At 41.8% G+C, this 22,755-nt stretch overlaps 1 protein-coding gene across 1 annotated transcript in view; it reads left to right on the forward strand.

The window, feature by feature from the left end:
- The first annotated feature begins 557 nt into the window (after positions 1-557).
- The window catches only part of LOC107043410 (procollagen-lysine,2-oxoglutarate 5-dioxygenase), a 221,837-nt gene continuing 199,639 nt past the window's right edge, over positions 558-22,755 (forward strand). The window contains exon 1 of the mRNA XM_015264910.1: positions 558-890. Within this exon, the coding sequence (XP_015120396.1) occupies positions 558-890 (333 nt within the window). The remainder of the gene's footprint in view (positions 891-22,755) is intronic.

Below are 22,755 nucleotides of genomic sequence, written 5' to 3' on the forward strand. Positions count from 1 at the left end.
CAATCACTCGAGCTGAAAATTCCGGTCTCACATGTATCGAACAATATTTTTTGACAGTGATCACTCAGTGAACGTAACATCATGAAAAGATTTTTCGTTTACTTTTCGTTTACGAGTAAACGAAAAGGCACTTTTCGTTATGAGGTGAACGTAGCAGCAGTGTTAAAAATGGTTGTTTCTATACACAAGTAGCGCAAAAAGGCTAAAAAAAAATATCGAAAATTTTTAGACCAGATAAGCATATGTTATTTGACAAGATGGCCCATAGGAATAATATTTTTTTGCAATACTTGCCTGAACAGTTCACTTTTCGGGGTGTTCGAGCGGGCATAAAGTGTTTGTTTTCCGCACGACTTGCGTAAAGTTCAGAAGTCATCCATAAAGTAAGTTCTTGTACTTAAAGCTACGCTTTACGCACTCGGAATTGACTTTACCTAGGATTTTCAACTTTACACTCTGCACCCCCGGAAAGTGAGCGGGACAGGTATTACAAAAAATAGGATGTGTTACACGTGTGGGCGAAAAAGTGGAGTCCTACGCACTACTAACAAGAAAATATGTTCATTAGGGGTTTATGGAATGTTCCATACATCACAAATTGCTATCTCGTGAACGTGACACTGCTCAGAAATCCAGAAACTCGTCCAGTCTACGCTATCGAAGGAACTGAACCAGATATGGCATTTGCTATGACTAATCGTCATAGAGATATTTTCATGTATATCAACAATCGCTTCAAATTCGGCCACTTAGTCGACCCAGATACTTACGACCTAAGACGCAAGAATCCGGACATGTACGAGATTTCTACTAACAAATTGGATTGGCAGAAAAGATACATCCATGAAAATTATAGCCAGAACTTCAACCCTGATCTCAAACCCATTCAGGTATTATGAATATGAAATAAAATCATACATCAAGTATTTTTTCTTCAAAAATTGACGTGCAGACTTCTTGGCGGAGGTTTTCGGAAACGCTATGGCTATTTGTACATGACGTGGAAATAACGTGCCTTTAACGTGTCCCTTACGTACACGTAAAAGGCACGTGGAAAAAATATATACGTTGAAAGCACGTTAAGGGCACGTCAAATCTACGTTAAAGGTACTTATTCCCTTAAAAAATTCCCTAGAAGAGACGCTACTTAATAAAGTTGACTAAATTTTCCATGTGCCTTTTGTGTGTCATTAAACGATTTTAATTCTAAAGTGATTTTACCGTGTACTTAACGTGCCTTTTGTTTTCAATGACTTTAATTTCGACGTGACTTTAACATGCACTTAACGTGGACGGGCGGGACGAGGACTATTCATGTACACAACGTTGATACCAAGGTAAGTGATGAGTTATTTTGTGTAGATTTGACGTGTACCTTAGAGTGCCTCTAACGTACATTTAACGTGTACGTTAGAGGTACATGGACGAATTTGGGTATCTAACGTTCATACTTTAGCGTGGATTTGACGTGCACCTTGAAGTGTCTCTAACGTGCATTTAACGTGTACCTTGAAGTTTCACTAACGTGCACATAACGTGTGCATTAGAGGCATATGGATGATTTGGTTACTTAAAGTTCACACTTTAGCGTGGATTTGAGGTGTACCTTGAAGCGTCTTTAACGTGTGCTTAACGTGTACCTTAAAGTTTCACTAACGTGCATGTAACGTGTGCGTTAGAGGCATATGGATGATTTGAGTGCCTAACGTTCACACATTAGCGTGGATTTGACGTGTACCTTGAAGTGTCTGTAAAGTGCACTTAACGTGTACCTTAAAGTTTCATTAACGTGCACGTAACATGTGCGATGAGGGTATATAGACGATTTGGGTACCTAACGATCACACTTTAGCGTGCACTTAACGTGTACCTTGAAGTGTTTGTAACTTGCATATGGGCGATGTGCGTATCTAAGCTTTACACGTTAGCGTGCACATAACGTGTGTTTTGAAGTCTCACTAACGTGCACGTAACGCGTGCCTTGAAGTGTCTCTAACGCGCATTCAACGTGTACCTAACCTTTAACTGGCGGGAGGGAGGGTCACCTAGCCTGGATTTGACGTGTAGCTCAAAGTACCTCTAACGTACATGAGTTGGACATGGACTTTTCGTAAGTAAGCGTATTGATAAGGGTCAATCTCAATCTGGGCCTTCCGGTGTACATTGGAATAACCGCCTTAGTTTTTCCAATCTGCGTTTTGCCTAAGTACAGGATGGATAAATTGCTGCAGGTTATTAATAATCGTGATTCATCAACTTAGTAAATATAAGTATTGTCGATTTTCATCACTACAATCGTGAAGCGTCACAGTCACGGCCCCTGCGTAGCTGATACCGCCGTTGAAGAATTCAATATATAAACTAGTAGAACTTCTGTTGGTCGCGCGCTGAAGCGCGCTCATATTTTAGGTGCGACTAATTCATTACGCGTCGTACGATGGTGCAAAATGCAATGGGTATAACCCTTGACGGTTCGAACCAACAACTTCCCGGTTTATGTATTTTCTTGGAAAAAAACTCGTTTTCCTGGGGAAACTGGAGAACCACTGGATTGATTTTCTCCAAAATCTACTCAGGTATAAGTTAGGTGGAGACACTTCGATTGCGTCATATATTACCTCGACCACATCATTGGTTCATGAGAAATCGTTGATGAACAATTTTGCGTACATACATACCCCCCCAACACACACACACACACCCCTCCTGGGAACTGCAGGACTTTTTTGTTGGTGAAGGGGCTTGAGGGATACATCCCAACCAAGGAGCAGTTCAAACTGAGATCTGACCTGCTCAGGACATCTTGGTGCAGAAACCCAACTCTAAAAGTGGCGTGCAGGATAGGCTCCCTCCAACAGCCTAAGCAAAGAGAATAGGGTGAGCTCCCTTCGTCAGCTTACAATAATAATGATGAGTGACATTACAACACAAACTTTCTATGCGGGTATCCCTGAGAAAGGAAATCCCGCCATCACTTCTGATCGGGTGAAAGTCCTGGTGGCTGATGCTGGCTCCACGGTATGTGAGATGAGCCTACCATCACCCTCTCCACCGGTGAACTACTTGGCCTCAAATGCTACAAGTGGGGTAGAGTCACAGACTCAGGAGGAGACAGAATGCTCTCTAGCATGGGCACAGATGAATAAGCTTAACGCAGATTTGAATGAGTTTGTCCAACCCAAGATGAATGTCTACAAGGAGATTAAATTCAAGTCGGCTTCTATTGGCAGCGCCTTTAAAAAGCTCGAGAGACTGGCGAGAGAACGCACTCGGACTCAGTTTTCTGATGCTACGCCGGTTCAACAGCTAGTAGCGCCACCGCTACAGCGCTTACGGACGGACTCCGAAACAACAGTGAAGGATTTGGAGATAGAGGACTCGGGAGATGGAGGCCTCGCAGGACACCCAAAATGTTCGAGACGTTCGTAAGGTAAAACGCAGGAAGCGTTCGAACGGTTCACCTAAGATGACAGCCCAAAAATTGAAGAAATTGAAGCAGCAGGAGCTAGCTGACAAGATAGTCCGACCGGCGAAGTCACCTGCCAAATCACCGGACTGGGTATACGTGAAAAACAAGAAGCGGGGAAGAAGGGAGAGGCTCCTAGACGAACAGCCTCAGGAGCCGCCCCGTATGAAAAAGAAGGAAAATGGGAAGAAGCTACCCTGAAAACCACCGCTTAGACCTGATGCGCTGATTATCCGTCCCAAGGACAAGGACAAGTACTCGGAGATCCTTATTCGAGTCAAACGAGACGTCCCATAGATCAGGCCCGTGCATGCGTTGACAAGATCCGCAGGATGACTACCGGAGATATGCTTATTATAATGAGCAGGAAATCTACTGATGGAGCTCCCCAGCTACACAAAACCGTCACCGACCTCCTCGGGGATCAGGCCGAGGTGCTCAGTAAAGGACCACAAGTAGATCTCGAGATCAATGACCTCGACGAGACGACGACGAAGGAAGACGTGCTTCAAGCTATGAAAGAAGCAGCCGGAAAGAAATACAAGATAGGTGCAGATACCAGAACCCAGGTGCCTTCTGTAATACTTGCAGCAACTACAGCGAAAAAGATCTTGGGAGAGCACGAGAAGATCAAGATAGGCTGGGTAAATTGCCGCATAAGAAAAGTGGAGAGACCAATGAAGTGTTTCAAGTGCTGGCACTACGGACATCTCGCCACTAAATGCAGGAGTAAGATCGACCGTTCCAAACTCGGCGCTAAATGCTCAGACGCAAACCACAAGGCTACAGACTAAGAAGGAGCCTCGATGCGCCTTGTGCATGGAGAAAGGCAACACGGAGAACTGTGTCCACATTTAGAAGCTGATCAATAAACAACGATGAAAGTGATACAACTCAACCTCAACCACTGTGAGGCCGCACACGATCTGCTCATGCAGGCTGTGCGGGAGTTGAAGTCTGACAGTGTCATGGTCTCGGAGCCATATAGACATCTTGGCACCCCACCCTGGGTTACCAACGCTAGTAGAAAGGCAGTCATCTGGTCTTGTGGGAGCTACCCTTTCCAGACTGTGCCTTGTAGTAATGAAAATGGTTTTGTGAAGACGAAGATTGATGGAATTTACTTCTACAGTTGCTACGCCCCACCTAGTCTCTCGATTGACGAGTTTACGGATTTCCTGGACAGACTGACTGAGCATGCGAAGCAGCACTTTTCCGCGGCAATAGCCGAGGACTTCAATGCCTGGGCAGTCGATTGGGGAAGTAAGAAAATAAACAATAAGGGACAAGCCATGCTCGAAGCCGACATGGCTCGACATTGCTCAACATTGTCCTTCTGAACAACGGCAACGAACCGACCTTCATGAGGGGAAAGGCGAGCTCGATTGTAGATCTTACATTCGTGAGCAGCAACCTTGCAAGGGGAAACTGCTCATAGAGGGTAACCAACAGCTACACCACCAGCGACCATCGCCCGATACTCTGGAAGCTATCTACCAGCCGGAGGATCAAGTCAGCGCCTAAAAAGACAAACATAATTGGCTGGAAAGTGAGCACCTTCGATTTTAGCTCATACCTAATTGCACTAGGTGACGATCTGATCAATGGCATGCTACGGAAAAGGCGGACGACCTCATAAGAAGGATCACGGAAGCCTGTGACGCCAACATGGCCAGAAAGCGGGTCAACAGTCGGCGCCCGGCGATGTATTGGTGGAATGATACCATCGTCACTCTGAGTAAGGAGTGTAATAAAGCGAGGAGATCGTCACAGCGAGCCCGAAAGAAGCCAATTACGGAGAGACATGGCTGAAATACAAGGAAGCACGCCAGAAGCTCAGCAAGGCTATCAAGTCCAGCAAGAGGCAATCCTGGAATGAACTCCTTGCAGAAGTTGAAGGGGATCCGTGGGGCAGGCCATACAAGGCGGTGATGACGCGGCTTGAAGGCCAACCAATGCCATCGCCAACTTGCCCTGAACTCTTGAAGAAAATCGTCACGGTGCTGTTCCCACAACAACCGGAACTCCACCGTACCACCGAATACGAAGAAGAGGAGACCATTCCACCAATCACCGAAGGGGAACTGATGGAGGCCTGCAGCAGAGTGGGAAACACCAAGGCTCCTGGCCTAGATGGAATCCCCAACACTATGCTGAAAGCGGCCATCCGGAGAATGCCTGCGCTGTTCCTGGACGTGTACAACGAGTGTCTCAAAGAAGGAACCTTCCCTGCCAAGTGGAAGCAGCATGAACCGCCGGATAAACCTTCATTTTATCGTCCCCTCTCAATGTTCGATACTACTGGAAAGATTCTCGAACGCATCATTCATAGAAGGATAGAAGCAACAGTTGAGTCACTGTTAGCCGGCAACCAGAAAGGTTTTCGGAGAGGCCGATCTACTCTCGATGCCATCAGCCTTGTCATTGACACCGGTAAGGAGGGAATCTCAGGGAAAAGATGGTAAGGCGGCACAAAGAAGTACTGCCTAGTAGTAACACTGGACATCAAGAATGCCTTCAACTCAGCCAGGTGGGACTGCATAAGAGAGGCTCTTGTGAAGTTGCATCTACCTGGATACTTGCAAAGGATAGTAGATAGTTATTTTATCAGAAGAATTCTCAAGTACGACACGGAGTGTGGTCTGGATGAGTACAGAGTCACTGGAGGGGTACCTTAAGGCTCAGTGCTGGGCCCTCTCTGAAATTGCCACAAGGTGTGAAACTTGTGGCATTTGCGGATGACGTGGCTGTAGTTGTCATGGGAAAACACCTGGAGGAGATCAACTTTGCATTTGACATGGCCTTTGAGACGATCCGCCGCTGGATGGACACAGTAGGCCTGAACCTAGCGGAGCATAGGACAGAAGCCGTGCTCATCACTAGTAGAAAGAAAATTGAGACTATCACGCTGCAGGTCGGGTTTTCTGAAATTACCTCCCAGCCGTACATCTGATACCTGAAGGTGATGATTGATGCCCGACTCAACTTCAACCAGCAGGCAAAATACGTGGGTATGAAGGCGTCTGGAGTCAGAGCGTCCCTATCGCACCTCATGCCAAACGTAGGAGGCCCTACGCAGAGGAGAAGAGCGTTACTATCGTCGGTGGTCACGTCGGTGCTTACGTATGGCATTGCCATCTGGAATGACACACTGCAGACGTAGGAATCACGGAGGAAGGTGGCACCAGTCTACGGACTGAGCGCCCTCAGAGTTGCCAAAGCATACCGCACTGTGTCCGAGGATGCAGTATGTGTTATCGCCGGGATGCTGCCCATTGAAGTGTTAGCCGAGGAACGAAGATCCCTATACCGGCGGAGAGGATCGGATAAACTGAGCACAGCAGACCTCAGAGCAGCAGAGAGACGAAATAGCTTGCACCGATGGTAGCTCTAGTGGGGCGCCTCGGGGAGCGGGAGATGGACTCACCGTCTTATCCCGTAGGTGGATGCCTGGTTAAAGCGTCGCCATGGAGAAGTGGATTGCTACTTGATACAGATGCTGTCAGGGCATGGGCACTTCCGGGCCTATCTTCATAAATTCAAACATGAGTATTCCGCGGAGTGTCCGGCCTGCACAGGAGTGAATGAAGACGTCGAGCACGTGTTTTTTGTTTACCCCCGTTTCAGCATGACTCGTGATAACTGAGAGTCTGCACTTGGAAGAAGGGTTCGGCCTGAGAACTTGGTAGAAGCCATGTTCTCATCGAAGACAGCCTAGGACGAAAGGAGCAACTTCGCGGCGGAAGTGCATGAAGGAGCTCCGAAAAGAGGAACGCGAGCGGAAGAACGCAGAATGAATGAGGAAGCTACCGGAACCTCTAGTACGAAATGTACGAAATAGAAATGGTTATGATGGAAGAGCAACAGCTGAAATGTCCCGCCCCCCGCGAAGTAATGCCTGCCGGCAGTACCGTGGGGAATATGGGGTAAGAGAAAATAGGTCTGACTGGAGTTGAGTCGGTATTGATCATAGATTCGAGTCTGACGTACCCCACTTAACGGAGGGATTCACCTATTCCCTCCCTCAGATGGGGATGCGTAAATGCATTCTCCCAACAGACCATTAAAAAAAACACACACACTTGAGGTACGAGTGAAGTGATCAGAAGAGTCGAGAGGGCTGACAAGTGGAATGAACACAAAGGTCAAAGAGGTGTGACGATTGGAGTAATGTCGAGGGTCCAACGTGAGGCATGAGCGGAATGAAGGGTTAAGAGGGGGAGACAAACAAAATGATCACAAGGGTCAAACGGGGGTGACGAGTAGAATGATGACGAGCGTCAAATGAGAAATACGCGTGGAGTAATCGCAAGGGTAAAATGGGTATGACGAGTGGAATAATGAAAGAGGGTCAAATGAGAGGTACGAGTGAAGTGATTGATAGGATAAAACGTAGGTGTCGAGGTTCAAACGGATTGACAAGAGTCAAATGGAAGAGACCAGTGGATTGATAACGAGGGTCAAATGGGAGATATGAGTAAGTAGATGACAAGAGTCAAAGGAGGAGGTAAGTGGAGTCAGGTTTCACAAGGGTCATGTATCGCGAGGGTCATCCCTTTCTGTGGTCAAGCATCACCAGGATCATTTCTTGTAAGGGTCATGCGTTGCAACCGAACCTCGCGAGGTAAGACCATTTCGATATTTGACCCTTCACGAGGTATGACCTCCGCATGACTCCACTCTACTCGTCTCGCCTGTGTGACCCTTGCGATCACTCTACTCGTACCACCCTTTTGGTTCCCGTCATCACTCTACTCGTCCCCCTCGTTCAACCCTCGCGATCATTCCACTTGTCTCCCCCTTTAGACCGGTCTGATCATTTTTCTGATGCTTCACGTTTGACCCTCGACATTACTCCACACGTCACCCCCGTTTGACCCTTGCGTTCAGTCCACCCGTACTTCGCATTTTACTCGTCATCACTTCACTCGTGCCTCACGTTCGACCCTCAATTCCCACTCAATCCTAGCCTCTTCGTAGAGTATCTTATGCGGAAAATAAAGGAAGAAAAACATTCAAATCAGACAGTAAGGGTATTATTCGGCACGGGTTAAAGTATCTCGTACGAAAACTGGACTGTATTTCATAAGATAAAATAATAAAATTATGAAAATAGTTGCCGGAGAAGTTCTAATTTTCAAGTCGTAGAAGAAGTCAACAAATTGATTAGTTGATAAATAAATAATTTTGATATAGTATGCGGGATTGGGATATAATAAATATACACACAGTGTTAACTCGTCAAGATTTATTTAATAAAGCACGTTACTTGTCTCGCGTCTAGCGTCCAACACGTCTTGTACAGGAATGTATCGCCGTATACGCCACATCCGGCCTGGGTCGAGATCTGCGCATGCGCACGATCTCGTTCCTCTCTTAGCTTACACAGATATCTCTTATACTATAGATAATGTTGTATTAGGACCAGGAGCTGAAGCCATATTCCAACAAATTTTCTAACTTACAAATTTATTAAGATTAAAGGTGATATTTTTGTGATTTCAATGATTACAAATATTTGGTAATCACTGACTGTAATCACTGAAATCAAGTCATCATTTCGTAATCATGTAATCATCCTTTTTGACAGTGGTAATCACTGTAATAATCGATTTGTGTCATCAGGGCCGTAATCACGTGTAATCGATTACATTTTGTAATCACTGTGTCACCCAATTCGGATGTGAATAGCTCCTCGTCGCAATGTCCTCCTATAATATTTCACATTTGACTGTTGATTAATGCTGAAGAATTTCTTCCTTTATCACACTGTCCTTCAGAAGCCGTTTACAGCATCTGTCACCCTCGCACCGAGGGTCATACATGAAAAACCATGCGGAGTAATTATCTTCACTCTCATCCCATAAATTTCTCCAGCATGTAATTGAAACTATCAATGGGGAGATATTATAGAGTTATGGTTACAATTCGATCTAGTGGTGACAGCTAGTCAATGATGGCTCACTATGGCATTATCTACATTTTCCGCGTTTGCTGGAATAACAGCCAGTCCTAATACTTCCAGAACAATGATCATCCTTTTCTTAATCAATGATCGATTTTATGCAACTTGATTAATCAACAATTGTACATATATGACCTTTGATTGACTGTCACATTTTTGAATGAGTCGAAAATATCGGACCATAGGAAAAATATTCCAACAATGGTTTCACTCTCAGAAGCCCTCTCCGAGTGGAATTATGGAGTACAGAATAAAATCCGGTAAGATTCTGTGGAGCAGAAATTTCCGTGGAGGCTTTCCTCTGAAATGGAAATTCATATTTAAGCAATAGCTCTATCCTTTAATTCTTCAAGTTATCAATTCTTCATACGTATATTAAGTTGGCAGTGAAAATCAGCTAAATTAAGTTTTGAATATGGGATTATTTAAAGCTCATTAGAAGCTAATTTTCTACGCCTGAAACAATTTTCCTGCTAATGCCATTTTTGAAAAAAAAACCAGTTTACGCTCATTTTTTCGCAAGTTAGCAAAAAATGGCCCAAAAATGGGACAAATGTTTTTTTCAACCTTTAATAATTTAAAGCTCTTTAAGAGCTTTCTTTCTGTGCTGGCGAAAAATTTCCTGCCAACGCATTTTTTGAAAAAAAAGGCGTTGAGCTAACTCCCCCGCAAGTCAACAGAAATAAGGAGTGAAAATGACTGTAATCCCATTTGAAATAATGGAGAATTTCAAGCTCATTAGAAGCTCACTTTCCATTATTTTTAAATTTTTATTATTGCAAATAATTTTGAAAAAAACATTTTTCGATTAAAAAACAAATTTTTTTTCGTTTTTTTCCGGAAGTACGTATTAAAATTCTCGTAAGAAGTATAGGGAGTATAGTTGATAATGGGTAGTTTGGGATGGTGGACGCGTTCAGAATGACCCTAATGTCATGAGGGCCGAATACTAGATATAACCATAATAATTATATGATTGGAACGCTCATAGAGAGTTGAGCTGCTGGAAGGGCTCAAAGGTGAAAGCATAAAATATGATCATAAGGGTCAAACAGAAAACTAAAATACATGTTGATATGAGCTTTCGCGTATGTTAGCAGCAAAAGGGCTAGAAAATGAAAAAAAAGGTGTTTCAATCATGAATAATTTGAAGCTAATTAAGAGCTCATTTTCTACGCTGATAAAAGGTTTGCTGTCGATGTCTTTTTTTAGAAAAAAATCTTATGTTGTTAACTTTTCTCAGCGGGAGAGTAATTCAAAAATGAATAAAAAATCTAATTCCAACATTGGATAATTTAAAGCTTATTAGGAGCTAATTTTTCATCTTCACAAAAATAAATCGGCTAATGCACTTAAAAAAAAAAACAGGTATTTATGCTACATTTTTTGCACATTAGCTATAAAAGTGGATAATAAATTAACAAAATTACATTTTGAAGGATGGATAATTTGAAGCTCATTCAGAGCTTATTTTATTTCATTTGGTTGATTTTTTTATTAATGCTATTTTTGCAAATAAAGGAACGTGTGCGTGCTTTGTCCTACGCAATTAGCAGAAAAATGACTTGAAAATGAACAAAATTTATTCTTCAAGAGTGAAAGGTTCAAAGTTCATTAGAAGTTCATTTTTCATGCTCATAAAAACGAACCGGCCAATGCAGTTTTTGTTTTTTTTAAAGGTGTTTATGCTAGATTTTTCGCAAATTGGCTGTAAAAATAGATAATAAATTAACAGAATTACATTTGGAAGAATGTGTAATGTACGGTAGAATGGTCGAGAAATTATAGACTCAATCTCAGCAATTAAGATACTAAAGTTCCTTTATTCCTAACTCAACGTTTAACGGTCAATCTCGATACAAGAATTAAAATGAATTCAGTAATGAGCTACATTGGTAATGAACTCCCGAGGCCAGTGTATTCCCGGTTTTTATCCAAAAACGTGGCACACTTGCCTCGATTCACATGTGCATTCGTATTACAAAACGGTCTCGTGTTGTAATATGATGCTGAATCAGTGAATACCTAATTTCTTAATAATTATGCCATCGAATAATTTGGATCACAACATTCCTCCCGACCAGAGAAGAAAATTTCTATACTTGGAATTTTTTCGCTTTTGTTTACAACAGAAATATCAATTTGTACATTTTTACATTTTGGTTATTTTTATTATTTCCCCATTAATTTCATGGATGAGGCGCTCTTTCGGTTCTCTGTCAATTCTCCGAGTACTGATCTAGTTCGTCGATACCAACAGCAGAGTGACAATACTGTAATGATAAGGAGCAATGTTGTTATACTAGAGATTATTGATACAGGATGTGAAAGGAATTCTGGAATGCCGTAAAACGTCAAATTCGCCTCCAGACGTTTTTTTTTTCTTGTCCCAGCTCTACTTGTAGTCCCTGCAGCTCCTTGACATTTCGTACTACACTGCGAAGGTGGACATATTTAAGGTTCAGTTGTCGCTCTGTCAGGTAGTTGCTCGTGCTCTCGCTCAGCATCATGTTCATCTTCGGATGAATGTGCAGATCGAGGCGTACTCCTGACGATTTGCGTCCTCTAATCGTGAAATCTGCGGCGATTATCTCACAAAGGTAATCAATCTGGAGGATCCCAGTCCCGTCTAGGATGCTCCTATTCTCCTTCTGCCCACATCTGACTGTAATTTCCTCAGGGTGTGGTACTGCATAAAGCCGTGCATTGTCGCAACTCAGGTGAATGTGTATTATTCGTTTCAATGTCACGTGTTTCATCACACATGATTCTGGGTTTTTTGCAGGGTCAATGTACATGTGCACCTCGCAGGGGCTATACGGACGTATTACCTACATAGGCAGTATTTCCGTGCACAGGTACTGTTCGTCGAGCCTCTTACAATTTTCCAATTGCTCTGATGTCATCGGAATGAACTGCTGCGTCGGGCCATGCATGACTAACAATTCGTTCTCGGGTTCAATGTACGAGAAGTAACCTTGTACTGTTTTGACTGGCAGGCCATGCGGTTTGTACACGCTGTAAATATGTGAGTTGACCAGCGGTATCTCCAACAGCGTCACGATTTTTGTGTCGAACGTGTGTCTGCTGACGGTGGAAATTCTGTCTAGCTTATGCATACTACCAACTCCAATCTCTGTGGGAAAGCTGAATCCCGTTGGCAATTTAGCCTTTTTCAAGATGTCTACCAGATGTTCTTCTGAGAGTATCCCTGTCCCTAGAATCCTTCTCTCGTCGTCTGTTAAAAGGCGCAGAATTTTCTTAGTGTCCTTCATAACTTCGTCGAGTACTGCTGTAATGGCAATGAAGTGCTCATCCATGTCATCGCGGATAAGGGTCGTGTTGAATCTCGACTCCATGCGTTCTGACATCTGTATTGTCGCATTCAACAGAATTTCCTCATTCCGCTGCATGATCTGTTCCGTGTGTTGGAGTCGAAAGAGTGTAGAATTTATGACTTCAATTTGGTTTTTTGTGTCATACGAATTCCCTTGCTCTCCTTCGAGACGGTTGAGGCGTTCGTGAATTTCTTTTGCATCAGACGCGTCCATTGTGCCAAATAGTGACGATCTCTGTCGAGTTTACCAATACCAAGAATCCCGTGAATCGTCCTTCTCAACTCCGTGTCGTCACTCATTCACTCTCGCAGAATCGTCCAAAAGTTTTCCCCTGACTTTCCACCTTTCGAGAACAAAACCTGTGTCAATACGTAGTGACCCGCGAATTGATCCGCTCTTCGTAACCAAGGAGTCACATCAGTCATCGCTGGAACAGTCCAGGCATGATTACTCAAGAACAATTTACCAATAGATTCAAAATGCAGGCCTGGAGTATGGACAAATTTATCAATAGTATGTCCCGCCCCCTTTATAATCGGGATCATGCTGCTCAGCATGATCAACATGAAAGAAATCGTCAGGAATGCGTAGTTCCCTGTCTCCCTCTTGCACTCCCTTCTCTCCACCAGGATTTCTTCGAAATCGTTGGGTAGTTGAGTCTGCTGATCATCTGAGACACAAGTGATCAAATCGATAAATGCCCTCAATCGGTTGGCGTGAACCTTAACCTCCTTGTTCTTCCTGCCGGATCGAATGGTGTCGTTCACATCTGAATTTTTCTCCGTGATCTCATAAGTTCCGAGCGACGGTTGCGTCAGTTTTTTGGACCTCCCAAGTAGATAGGCTAGGCCGGTTCTGTATAGCTTCGCGAAATCACCACCAGGGGCGCCGCCGTCGCGGAACGTTCAAGAAGGATGACGTCATCGATGACTCATCGACTCGAGTGGTGGGGGAACCGTCCTGTTGGGACTTGTATGAAATATGATGGCCTGTTGAAACTTGCATGAAATCGGATATTGGCGCCACCGTCGCGGAATTTTCTAGACGGATGACGTCATCGATGACTCATCGACTCGAGTGGTGGGGGAACCGTCCTGTTGGGACTTGTATGAAATATGATGGCCTGTTGAAACTTGCATGAAATCGGATATTGGCGCCACCGTCGCGGAATTTTCTAGACGGATGACGTCATCGATGACTCATCGACTCGAGTGGTGGGGGAACCGTCCTGTTGGGACTTGTATGAAATATGATGGCCTGTTGAAACTTGCATGAAATCGGATATTGGCGCCACCGTCGCGGAATTTTCTAGACGGATGACGTCATCGATGAGTCATCCGTGTGAGAGTGAGGAGGTGGAAGTGCGAGGTGGGGTTTTTCCGTAAGTCCTGCTGAGACTTGTACATTCGAGAAGGATGACGTTATCGCGGTGGGGGTTCCCCCTTAGTCCTGTTGGGAATTACATAATACCATAATGACCGGTTGGAACTTGTAAGAAATTGGATATTGGCGCCACCGGCGCGGAACGTTCGAGGAGGATGACGTCATCGATGACTCATCGATTCGAGTGGTGGGGGAACACCACCACTCGAAATACCACCACTTGTATGAAATATAATGACCTGTTGAACCATGCATGAAATCGGATATTGGCGCCACCGTCGCGGAACCTTTTAGACGGATGACGTCATCGATGAGTCATCCTCATCAACTCTGGGCGTCGTGGGGGTACTTCTTGAGTCCTGTTGGGACTTGTATGAAATATGATCTTATGATGAATCATGGTGTGATATAAAAGAGATATTATGTTATTTCTAGATTATTCTCGAACATTCTCCAAGGTTCTCAAATGTTCCAAGATGAGTCATGACCTCCAATTTGTGGTCGGGGGATCTCTATATAACCCGCCTACCCTATCCATCCCACATTCAATCTGAGTCCCTGTTCTATTGATTGAACCTTGTATCCTACAGTGATATGAAGAGTTACCATAATGTGTTATCATAATCATCTTCATAAGGAGAACGATGGGGAATCCAGCACTGATGAGGAGATGATCCGTGAATATTTCAACAAGCATTGTCATACATTCGCAAAATACCTGGTGACTAACATTGTTTATGGGACAATTATGAAGTATTGAAAGCTGAGCGACATCCTGAGGAGAAATCTAATTGTTCTAATTGTACAAGTCGACTTGAGGGATTATCTCACATAATCCAGAGCATTAATAATTTGGGGAAATTGAAGAAATTCTACGAGGAGCTGAGGGATAAAATCGCCAACGTGGAGGAGGATGAATTGGTGGCAAGGAGTGTCAATGGAATTCAATGGTTGAACTCAGTTCCACCATACTGCCTCAGTGACAGTGAAGTTGTGGAGAAATTATTGATTCACGCACCAATTGATCTTCCACTATTGGGGGAATTCATCTATCAACTTCGCAAAAACTTTAGAGATCTGTGCTCAAAGTTCAAATGTAACAAGTGTTATCCTTGTGATAAGTTATCTCAAACTCTGGAGATAATCAAAGGACATTTCCAAAATTTGCGAGTTTCAATTGAGCTCCCGAGTTTTGAGTATGGTATATTCTTCGCTTCTCGCGGTCATCTGCCTGCTGATTTGATTTGAATGATGATGGAGCCGATGGGCAAGAGTGCTGCAGAAAGAGATCAACAAGAAAAGGAGATGAAACGAATTGATTTCCAATTAGAGCTACAGATCCATTTGATGTTGCATTGGGACTATGCATATCGATCTGCTCGTCGGTGTCCATGGGAGGAGATAGCTCAAGACTGCCATCGTTTTCAACGTTGGATAAATTTGTGTGAAAAATTGTTGAACCTTGTATTATTACCAAAGCATAGACAATCTGTTTTCGAGAGTAATTTCCGCTTGTTTTGAATTGCTAATGCTATTTTTATTAATATTGTATGTATGACTATAAGGAGAAAGGTATTTGTTACAATAAAACCAAGAATTTCCATTTTTTTTTTAAATCAAAAACATTTATTCATAATGTACAGTAGGGTGGCCCATTTTAGAGTATTCCTGAATATTTCCGTTTCGCCTCAAAAAATGATTCTTCAGTTGATAAAATACCCCTGTGAATTTTTTTATATTTTTAAACTGCATTTTGATGGTTGCGCCGTGTGTTTAAACTTTGACTGACATTTTTTACCTACTGGCAGTAGAGGTCATAAAATTTGGGTAGAAGTTAAATATCCTCAATGATACGTCCGTGTCAGGTAGTAAGTATGGCTCCGAGTCAGGTTTCGGGTGTGTCACCCAGGTAATATGTCTCTTACAGTTGCAAACAGTACCCGGAAAAGGCTTTAGAAAAGGGGAAACCTATTGTTAAGGTACTAGTAACTAATGTTTCTTTAATGAATAGATATTGCCATGTAGATCCAATTTTTTCAATGGTTTTTTCCTTTTCGAGTGGGGCCCATATAAAAGAAACACTTAAAAAACCTTTCAAAGGCCTTTTTACTGATTTGTGAGAAAATGGTCAACTTTTTTCAATTTTTTATAAAATTTATTTTCAGAGTTCTCTGTTATATACAAAATTCCTCCGTCAATTTTATAACGTTTCGTGAGACCAAATTATTAAATTCATGGAGTTTTTACTGTCGCTCACCGGGCGTACTTTGCAATTCTGCAAATTCCACGTCGGCTCACCACATCCATGGCCCACACCTATAGGCACGTGTGTCCAGGAGATGCCGTCTTAGCATTTTCGGGACACACCAACGCGTCTTTAAGAAAACTTTGAACCATCAGTCACGCCCGAGGAGCCATAACGAGCATTTCCCCGCTTGACTCCTGTATTATAGCCTTCGGAATCAAAAGGACTAGCTAACGCCGCAATCCATCCCTTCATATATTGCGAGGCTTTTGGACCGGTAGACCGAGCAAATAGTTTGCGATCCGATTCGGTTTTATACAGTGCTTTCGCGAACAATCACGTACATCTTCGTGGTTCGTGTATGTGGAGTGAGCAAGGACTCAAGGAGTGGAGTTGTATTGAACATTATCGGCATTAATACCTTCGAACTGTTTACCTGTGAATCGAATTAAAAGTTATATTCGACCACAAATGGGATACTACGGAACAACTGGCAAATTTGGAGATTACGTCCTGGAAAAATATAAGAACAGCTACTACTCTCAAAATCTCGTAATTTAACAAATATTCCAACGGATTGTACGGGTGAGCGCACTAAAAACTCTCTATCCTAAATTCGTTAACTTTTCCTTCAGTTGAAATCATCTCTTTCTCGATTAGTCTCGATTGTAACGACATTCCCTCTCTCCGTCTTAACTAAAATTATTAATTTTGCGGTAGCTCCCTTAACGAAACCTTTGTCGTTAAGACCATATTTCAATATTTCATTAATTAAATTGGACTATCAAATCTGAGTGATCGCGGAGTCCATCACTGTAAATCGAACGAAATTCTAAATTGAATAAAGCGCGATCAGAGTCGAATTTACTAATTGTATTTCTCCTTTAATTATCACCCGACTTGAAAGTTATTTTCAGCAACGACCACTGCAGGAGATGCATAGTCTTTAAGGTTTGGATCCAATAATTTAGATGGGTAATGATTCCTATGCATGAAAGTAAGTCATAGGAATTAAAATCCATAAACTCATGTTTTACAGACTCTCGTCTGTCTCTCACATCTCAAAAAGTTCTACATTTTTTGTCTTCAGTGTTTTCTTGTTTAATCACGTCCTGAGCTAGTAATTTCAATTAGTTTACAAATATTATTAAAAAATGGACGTACTAGGCACTTTTTTTCTTATATACCGACCGATATTTTGTAACATTTAGATGAAATTTTGTAAATAGCTTCCATGTTTTTGGATGATTCATTCATAAAAGAATGATAATAAAGGACAAACCTGTGATAACTGGTTCGTCAGTAGCGGTACAGTTGGCAGAATGGTGGTAAGGCAAATGTCCAGCACTAATGTCAAGGCGTGGTGGAAGAGAAGATTTCATTCATTAGATCAGCGAAATAATTCTTCAACATTTCATGTAACAATTTTTTAAAAACTTCGCCTTCTTTGTTTTTTTGTATTCTTTAATCTTTGATTATTCTGGATATATTGAGAATTGGATAGTCCTCATGGGCAAAATATTTTTTTTCAATCTGAAGGAAAACGTATGAAATGAATTAAAATGGTCNATTCCACGTCGGCTCACCACATCCATGGCCCACACCTATAGGCACGTGTGTCCAGGAGATGCCGTCTTAGCATTTTCGGGACACACCAACGCGTCTTTAAGAAAACTTTGAACCATCAGTCACGCCCGAGGAGCCATAACGAGCATTTCCCCGCTTGACTCCTGTATTATAGCCTTCGGAATCAAAAGGACTAGCTAACGCCGCAATCCATCCCTTCATATATTGCAAGGCTTTTGGACCGGTAGACCGAGCAAATAGTTTGCGATCCGATTCGGTTTTATACAGTGCTGTCGCGAACAATCACGTACATCTTCGTGGTTCGTGTATGTGGAGTGAGCAAGGACTCAAGGAGTGGAGTTGTATTGAACATTATCGGCATTAATACCTTCGAACTGTTTACCTGTGAATCGAATTAAAAGTTATATTCGACCACAAATGGGATACTACGGAACAACTGGCAAATTTGGAGATTACGTCCTGGAAAAATATAAGAACAGCTACTACTCTCAAAATCTCGTAATTTAACAAATATTCCAACGGATTGTACGGGTGAGCGCACTAAAAACTCTCTATCCTAAATTCGTTAACTTTTCCTTCAGTTGAAATCATCTCTTTCTCGATTAGTCTCGATTGTAACGACATTCCCTCTCTCCGTCTTAACTAAAATTATTAATTTTGCGGTAGCTCCCTTAACGAAACCTTTGTCGTTAAGACCATATTTCAATATTTCATTAATTAAATTGGACTATCAAATCTGAGTGATCGCGGAGTCCATCACTGTAAATCGAACGAAATTCTAAATTGAATAAAGCGCGATCAGAGTCGAATTTACTAATTGTATTTCTCCTTTAATTATCACCCGACTTGAAAGTTATTTTCAGCAACGACCACTGCAGGAGATGCATAGTCTTTAAGGTTTGGATCCAATAATTTAGATGGGTAATGATTCCTATGCATGAAAGTAAGTCATAGGAATTAAAATCCATAAACTCATGTTTTACAGACTCTCGTCTGTCTCTCACATCTCAAAAAGTTCTACATTTTTTGTCTTCAGTGTTTTCTTGTTTAATCACGTCCTGAGCTAGTAATTTCAATTAGTTTACAAATATTATTAAAAAATGGACGTACTAGGCACTTTTTTTCTTATATACCGACCGATATTTTGTAACATTTAGATGAAATTTTGTAAATAGCTTCCATGTTTTTGGATGATTCATTCATAAAAGAATGATAATAAAGGACAAACCTGTGATAACTGGTTCGTCAGTAGCGGTACAGTTGGCAGAATGGTGGTAAGGCAAATGTCCAGCACTAATGTCAAGGCGTGGTGGAAGAGAAGATTTCATTCATTAGATCAGCGAAATAATTCTTCAACATTTCATGTAACAATTTTTTAAAAACTTCGCCTTCTTTGTTTTTTTGTATTCTTTAATCTTTGATTATTCTGGATATATTGAGAATTGGATAGTCCTCATGGGCAAAATATTTTTTTTCAATCTGAAGGAAAACGTATGAAATGAATTAAAATGGTCCGAAAAATAATGATATAAAATAGAGTTGAAGGAAATAAGTATAATTGACCTTCTGAGTTGAATAAACGCTCCCAGGATTCCTTCGGATTAACTTAGATTTGTCTAATGCCTTTTTTGTTACAAATTGTTCGGTTAGTTGGTCGGTTTTCCACCGAATAATTCGCTCCTTACACTTTCGCACACTCATGCATACTCACTTCGCTCGCATGCGTGCATGGCCTACGCACAGTCGACCGACGTACGTGCCTCAGATGACCAGTTACCTCTCACCTCTGACACTTGAGGAGCCACTTGATGGACAGGTGTCCAGTGAACGCCCCCATTCAAATTGGGCCACGTTCACACCTCTTGATTTTCGTTACTTGCCACCTTGTGGCCTATTAATCGCTCTCATTTGCATAACGGCCGTCGACTAGTGCACGCGCTTTTTGCTCTTTTCTTTTGCTTAACGCATTGTTAGTTGCTCTGCTCCTTTATTAACTGCTCATCACTTTTAAACTGTTAAAATGATCCGCGCATAACTATTGTTCTTCTCATTGTGTTAATAATGTAAATAATTGACTTTGTTTGGTAATTAAATCGACTATTGTGACCAACGTGCACGTGCAGTGAATTCTGGACCCTCTCACGCTCCCGTAAAAATCCATTCGCATCTCATTCATCACTCGCTCATTCCACAGATCTCAGACCCGGCATCGAACAGTAGTTGACACTTCTTTCAAATATATGGGAAATATAAAATTCTCAAAAAGAAGTTATTAAAAACTTGATACATGAAATATTGAGGAACAATTTTTCTGGCCTAATGAATGGAATCTCCTCTTCCACCACTCCCTGATATTATCATGGATTTTCCTTGCCCCCTTCTGCCGCCTGAAGCGTAATACTGACGCACTATAGTCATCATAGAAAGTTTTCCTCTTTTATTATCGTTTTTTCATGAATGCATCATCCGAAAACATGAAAACTATATACAAAATTTCAGCTAAATTTTAAAGCAGCTCTACGATGCGAGTCCCTTCCCAGCGCAGGTTAGTTTGGCAGGTCAAATTTTTTGCCTAGGCTCAATTTCTGTGCTTACGACTGTTGTAAAAGCACCGCATGAGCCGGATACCTGTCTTTACTGGAAATTTAGGAATTATCTTTCGCATTTTTTTCAGACTTCAATTGGTGGGGAACAACATTTTTTTCTTTGAATTATTGTCAGATAGTTTCATAACCCATCAACTGAATCGAGATGAAAAACGGCCAGATACCCAGCGTGCTAGAGGCGTCTAAAAATCACTGAATTGAGTAGGAATGAGGATTTTCATTTTGATAAGTAATAAGTTTTCTGTTGAGACAAAAATTAATTCTGTTCTTAAACCTCCCTCTGAACAGTTCACGGAGGGGAAACACCGAGGGATGTAATAATTGAGTCTTTAAAAAATTATTGACACATTCGATCTCTACGATGCGTGTAAAAGTCCATAAGAAATAAAACTACATGGCGCAACCTTGAAAAATGATTCAAAAATTTTGAAAAAATTCACATGTATTTTCCATGTCATTGGTTATCCTTATCAAACACGAAAATTATAAAATTCAATTTTTTTTACATATGAGCCATCCTAATGTACAGTGTTATATTTATTTTTCTTACATTAACTTCTTAACCCCACCACTGACTTGCAAACATTTGGAAACATTTTCAAAGATTTCACAACATTTGTAAACATTCTGCAGACGTGTGCAAACATATGCAAACATGTGTAAATATGTGAAAACAATCGTCGAATATTTTCAAGATAAATGACATCGGTAAGTCACTCAGACTGATAACTCATCGATGTGCGAGGTGGGAGTTTCCCGTAAGTCCTGCTGAGACTTGTACATTCGAGAAGGATAACGTCATCGATGACTCATCCCGTGGTGGGCGATATCCTATGTTTCTTGTTAGGACTTGAATGAAGTATACTGACCGGTCGAAACTTGCATATTGTAATGAGTCATGTTTTTGAGTCTCTTCGTCAATGTCTCCCATAAATCGTCAATGTGTTACCATGCAAATTTTAAGAGAAATCTTTTCAGGAGATGTGTGGAATCTGCTTGCAACATTCGCATATCCTGTATCCAATCGAAGAAGTCAGTAGTGGGATCCAAAGTTGAATGAAAGTATTTTGTGAAGCATTTCAATAGCTTCCCACAATTTTCGAATGCACAGGTATAATTCTCGATGAGACTGTGCTCTTTGTGATTCCAGCATGAGGGGTTGTGATATCTTTTGCTTTTGGGCACCCCAACTCATTCAAGTCGATTATCACTTTATCGATGTAAGATTGTAACCATTGTCTCGTCATGTTTTTGATTATTTAAAAAAAATGGAAATTCTTGGTTTTATTGTTACAAACACCTTTCTCCTTATAGTCATACATACACTATTAATAAAAATAGCATTAGCAATTCAAAACGAGCTGAAACGACTCTCGAAAACAGATTGTCTATACTTTGGTAATAATATATGGTTGAACACTTTTTCACACAAATTTATTCAACGTTGAAAACGATGGTGGTCTCGAGCTATCTCCTCCCATGGACACCGACGAGCAGATCGATATGCATAGTCCCAATGCAACATCAAATGGATCTGTGGCTCTAATTGGAAATTGATTCGTTTCATCTCCTTTTCTTGTTGATTTCTTTCTGCAGCACTCTTGCCCATCAGCTCCATCATCATTCAAATCAAATCAGCAGGCAGATGACCACGAGAAGCGAAGAAGATATCATACTCAAAACTCAGGAGTTCAATTGAAACTCGCAAATTTTGGAAATGTCCTTTGACTATCTCCAGAGTTTGAGATAACTTATCACAAGGATAACACTCGTTACATTTGAACTTTGGTGGAAGATCAATTGGCGCGTGAATCAATAATTTCTCCACAACTTCACTGTCACGGAGGCAGTATGGTGGAACTGAGTTCAACCACTGAATTTCATTGACAGTCCTTGACACCAATTCATCCTCCTCCTCCACGTTGGTGATTTTATCCCTCAGCTCCTCGCAGAATTTCTTCAATTTTCCCAAATTATTGATGCTCTGGATTATGTGAGATAATCCCTTAACTTGACTTGTACAATTAGAACAAGTAGATTTCTCCTCAGGATGTCGCTCAACTTTCAATACTTCATAATTGTCCCATAAACAATGTAAGTCAGTCACCAGGTATTTTGCGAATGTATGACAATCCTTGTTGAAATACTCACGGATCATCTCCTCA

The sequence above is a fragment of the Diachasma alloeum genome, unplaced genomic scaffold (genome assembly GCF_001412515.2).
Source record: "Diachasma alloeum isolate Michigan unplaced genomic scaffold, Dall2.0 Dall_scaffold_00569, whole genome shotgun sequence".
Lineage (NCBI taxonomy): Eukaryota > Metazoa > Arthropoda > Insecta > Hymenoptera > Braconidae > Diachasma > Diachasma alloeum.